This window comes from Scylla paramamosain, unplaced genomic scaffold (genome assembly GCF_035594125.1).
Source record: "Scylla paramamosain isolate STU-SP2022 unplaced genomic scaffold, ASM3559412v1 Contig94, whole genome shotgun sequence".
Taxonomy (NCBI): domain Eukaryota; kingdom Metazoa; phylum Arthropoda; class Malacostraca; order Decapoda; family Portunidae; genus Scylla; species Scylla paramamosain.
In genome coordinates, this window is record NW_026973759.1 from 42501 (window position 1) to 47500 (window position 5000).

The window sequence follows — 5000 nt, forward strand, 5'->3', positions numbered from 1 at the left end:
ATAAATGCAGTGCTAATTACGATTACAGACAATATCGTCACTCACCACCATTACTACCACAATCACCATCTCCACTGTCCCCACCACCACCACCACCACCACTGTCATCAAAACTATGACCATCATTATGATTACCTCCACCAACTCCACCTTCATCACCACCACCACCACCACTACCACCATCATCAACACCATCACCACCACCGCCACCACCACCATCACCCCCACCATCATTACCATCACCATGACCACCACCACTGTACGCATCCCCTCCATTATCACCGTCCCTACCCCTCCCACCATCACCCACGCCACCACCATCACCACTTCCACCACCACCAATATCACCACCACCACCACCACCACCACCACCACCATTATTACCATCACCACTACACCCACTCCGACCCTTACCATTCACACAACCAGCCTCACCACCACCACCACCACCACCATCAAACACCACCACCAGCACAGCCTCACCTTTACTATCCGTCGCCAGAGGGTTCGCACCGAGGGTCAGCAGTGCCTTCACTGTCTGGGTGTGGCCCTTCCCGGCAGCCTCCATCAGCGGTGTCGTGTCGGTGGTGCCTCCACCCTCTATGCTGAGCCCCGCCTGCAGTAAGCAACGCAGCAGGTGGTGGTGGCCCTTGCTGGCAGCCACACCTACCAGACTCCCCGACATCCCAGCAACATTGGGGACGGTGATCTCTGAATGGGCACCCCTGGCGAGGGACGACCTCACCCTTGCCTCGTCTCCTTTCTCCACAGCAGTGACCAGTTCCTGTGTGTGTGTGTGTGTGTGTGTGTGTGTGTGTGTGTGTGTGTGTGTGAAGAGAGAAGAATTGATACCTTTATTTCCTAAGCTAACAGTACAACACGCGATGAATTGCTCACCTATCACTGAATTAGATGAAAAAGGCACAGGAGGAATGCACGCTGATTTTCATCTTATTCATTATCTTAATAACGGCGTTACTACTACTACTACTACTACTACTACTACTACTACTACTACTACTACTACTACTACTACTACTACTACTACTACTACCGCTACTACTACTACTACTACTACTACTACTACTACTACTACTACTACTACTACTACTACTATTATATACTGCTACTGTTACTTCTACTACTACAACTACTACTACTATTACTACTACTACTTCTACTACTACTACTACTACTACTACTTCTACTACTACTACTACCACCACTACCACTTAGAAATGTGGAAGTGTAGCTGTGTGTATAATAATAATATTTTTGAAACACTTGAAGTAGTATTCAGACAGGTTTTGAAGAAGATGTATGGTGCCTTTGCACCAATAATAAGAATGTTAATTGCTGATATGCTTAATAAATTTATATTAAGACACCGCCACTCTCTTTGACTTTGTAACTTTTATGAAAAGTTATCTAATTTTTAAAAGTTTATTTTTTAAACTCCATAGCTACTTTTTAAAATGTGGATTACATTTTTTTTAATTCAGTATTTCATCACTTGAAAATGACTGACGCCATTGGTGCTCACGACACAGACACAGACACTAAAAGCTGGGCTGGCGTGGCAGCAGCCTCATGAACCACACACTGGGCTGGTCTCATAAGAACATAAGAAATAAGGGAAGCTGCAAGAAGCGACCAGGCTTACACGTGGCAGTCCCTGTATGAAACACAACTACCTATTTCCATCTGTTATCCCCATCCATAAACTTGTCTAATCTTCTTTTAAAGCTCTCTAGTGTCCTAGCACTAACTACATGATTACTGAGTCCGTTCCACTCGTCTACCACTCTATTTGAGTACCAATTTTTTCCTATCTCCTTCCTAAACCTACATTTTTTAAGCTTGAACCCGTTATTTCTTGTTCTACCCTGGTTGCTGATCCTAAGAATTTTGCTTACATCTCCCTTGTTATAACCCTTATACCACTTAAAGACTTCTATCAGGTCCCCTCTTAACGTACGTCTCTCTAAAGAATGTAAATTCAACAGCTTCAACCTCGCCTCGTAAGGAATACTCCTCATCCCCTGTATCCTTTTAGTCATTCTCCTCTGTACTGATTCTAATAGACCTATATCTTTCCTGTAATGTGGGGACCAGAACTGCACCGCGTAGTCTAGATGAGGTCTGACCAGCGCCAAGTATAACTTTAATATTACTCCCGGCCTTCTACTTTTAACACTCCTAAAAATTAATCCTAGTACCCTATTTGCCTTGTTTCTGGCTTCTATGCATTGTTTCCCTAGACGGAGTTCAGAGCTAACTATAACTCCTAAATCTTTCTCGTATCCTGTACCTACCAGAGTTTGGTTGTCTAATGTGTACCTATTGTGTGGGTTTCCTGTACCTACGCTAAGCACTTTGCATTTATGATATTAAATTGCATTTGCCATCTATCCGTCCATTCATTCATTCTATCTAAGTCTGCCTGCAAGGCGATGGCATCCGATTCTGACCTAATTAATCTACCTATCTTTGTGTCATCCGCAAATTTACTAACATCACTACTAATTCCACTATCCAAGTCATTGATATACATTAGAAATAACAATGGCCCTAATACTGATCCCTGTGGCACCCCACTAATTACATGACCCCACTCGGATTTCGAGCCGTTTATTAGCACTCTCTGTCGCCTGTTACCAAGCCATGACCCTATCCAACCTAACACCTTCCCATCTATCCCGTGTGCCCTAACCTTTCTCAGGAGCCTTTGATGGGGCACCTTGTCAAATGCTTTACTAAAGTCCAGATATAAGATATCATAACTATCACCATTATCTACTGCCTCGTACACCTTACTGTAAAAGCTTAACAAGTTTGTCAGGCAAGACTTCCCCTTCGTGAAGCCATGCTGTGACTGATTTATCAAGTTATGTTTGTCTAAATGTTCCCTAATGTTCCTGGCTATTATTGACTCTAACATTTTACCTACAACTGAAGTTAAGCTGACAGGTCTATAATTAGACGCTAAAGTTTTATTTCCTTTCTTAAAGATGGGTACTACATTAGCCTGCCTCCACATTACTGGTACCTCACCCGACTCCAGTGATTTCCTAAAGACAGAAACTAACGGCTCACTAATAATCTCTTTACATTCCTTCAGTACTCTGGGATATATTTCATCAGGTCCTGGTGACTTGAACTTGTTTAGCCTATCTATCTCCTGTTCCACTATCTCCCTAGTTATGGAAATATCTGTCAGCTTCTCATTCTCATCTGCTCTAAACACCTGTTCACTATCTGGCATATCCTGCATGTTTTCCTGGGTGAAGACAGTTAAAAAATAATCATTCAGAAGTTTACTAATCTCCTCCCCAGAACTAACCAGCTCCCCATCTGCTGCCTTTAATGGACCTACAGTATCCTTATTCTTCGTCCTGTATACCTAATAAAATCCCTTGTGGTCCGTCTTCGCCTGGCTGGCTACCTTTGATTCATAATTGTCCTTAGCTTTCCTCGTTAACTTCCTGATTGTTCTAACTAATTCATTACATTGTATCCTTAAAACTTCCTCACCTGCCCTTAATCTCTTATATATACTTCTCTTACGCCCTATATAATGCTTTAACCTAGCAGTCATCCATTTAGGGTCATTTTTTTTTGTGATCTTATTGTTCTATACAAGATATTTGCTAACTGACCTGTATGAACTTTATCTACGAAATATTTATACAATTTATCTACATTTACTTCACCTAGTCCCCTCATCTCATCCCCTACCATCCTCTCCACTCCCTCATCTACTCGCCTCGACCTCACCTCTCTCATTTCAGCATGACCTGACATTCCAACATACTCACACCTAGCTCCCCCCTTCCTCTTTCCTCCTCCCTTCCGGACACATCTCCCCTCCTCTTGTCCTACACCCTCACGCCTCACCTCACCTCTCTCATCCTGCCTTATCTCTCTGAACTCCGCCCCTGACCTGACCTCACCCTGCATCCTTTGCCAGTCCACTCCTTGGAGGTACCTTTTTAATTCCTCAAAATCTGCTCTCCTAAAGTCAGGTATTTTACTAGTGTTTTTGTTTCTAACAGTTTCTTCCCATTCTAAATTGTACCTAATTTCCTTATGGTCACTGTTACCTAGCTGTCCTCCAACCTCTACCTGCGTGACTGCTTCCTCCCTGTTAGTAAGATTTAAATCTAGAATATTATTCCCCCTTGTGGGTTCTACGACTACCTGTTTTAAAAAATTATCCTGAATTACCTTAAGAAATTCCTCTGCTTCCTTGTTACCCACCATCAGACTCCAGTCGATATTCCTAAAATTAAAATCTCCTTCCACACATACCTGACTGTACCTGCCTGCTCTATTTAATTCCTGCCACAGTGAGGTGTTAATTTCCTCTGTACTGGTCGGTGGTCTGTAAACTACCCCTAGTACTACTGACTGCGATCCTTCTTTAATATCTACCCATATCGACTCTGCTTTGTTATCTGTTTTAATTCTACTGTTGATACAACACTGTAATGTGTCCCTAACGTACTCGTATAACGCGACACCTCCTCCTCTCCTGTTTTCTCTATATTTATAGAACATTGTATACCCATCTATCTTAACCTCTGGATTAAATACTTTTCCTGACATATCTAACCAAGTTTCAGTTAAAGCAATGATATCAAATTTCTCAACGCTCGCTATTCCTCTAAGCAAGTCTATTTATTCAGAATACTTCTACAATTTGTGTAGTAAACACTTAAGCTATTTCTCTCCATTCCTAAGCTAGCTACCTTTCTAGATTTAACTATTTTGCCCCTCGCCTTCTCACTACCCCTTCTTCCCTCCCGATTAACGAAAAAAGTGCTGGAGTGCAGTAACCTCCCGCTCGAGTGTTTCGGCCAAAACACGAACACCCTGGCGTGACAAATGCACTCCATCCCTGGCGTACAAGGTGTCCCTACCATAGAAAAGGTCCCAGTTGTCGATGAACGTCCATCCATTACTCCTACAATGATTCGCGAGCCTGCGATTCACTGTAA

General features: G+C 42.8%; 1 protein-coding gene across 6 annotated transcripts in view; it reads right to left on the minus strand.

Moving 5' to 3' along the window:
• Window positions 1-5000, minus strand: part of LOC135098953 (serine/threonine-protein phosphatase 6 regulatory ankyrin repeat subunit B-like) — a 51983-nt gene that overhangs the window by 15156 nt on the left and 31827 nt on the right. For all 6 annotated transcript variants that reach the window (XM_064001379.1, XM_064001381.1, XM_064001385.1 and 3 more), the window contains one exon: window positions 484-784. In XM_064001379.1, the coding sequence (XP_063857449.1) occupies window positions 484-784 (301 nt within the window). The remainder of the gene's footprint in view (window positions 1-483; window positions 785-5000) is intronic.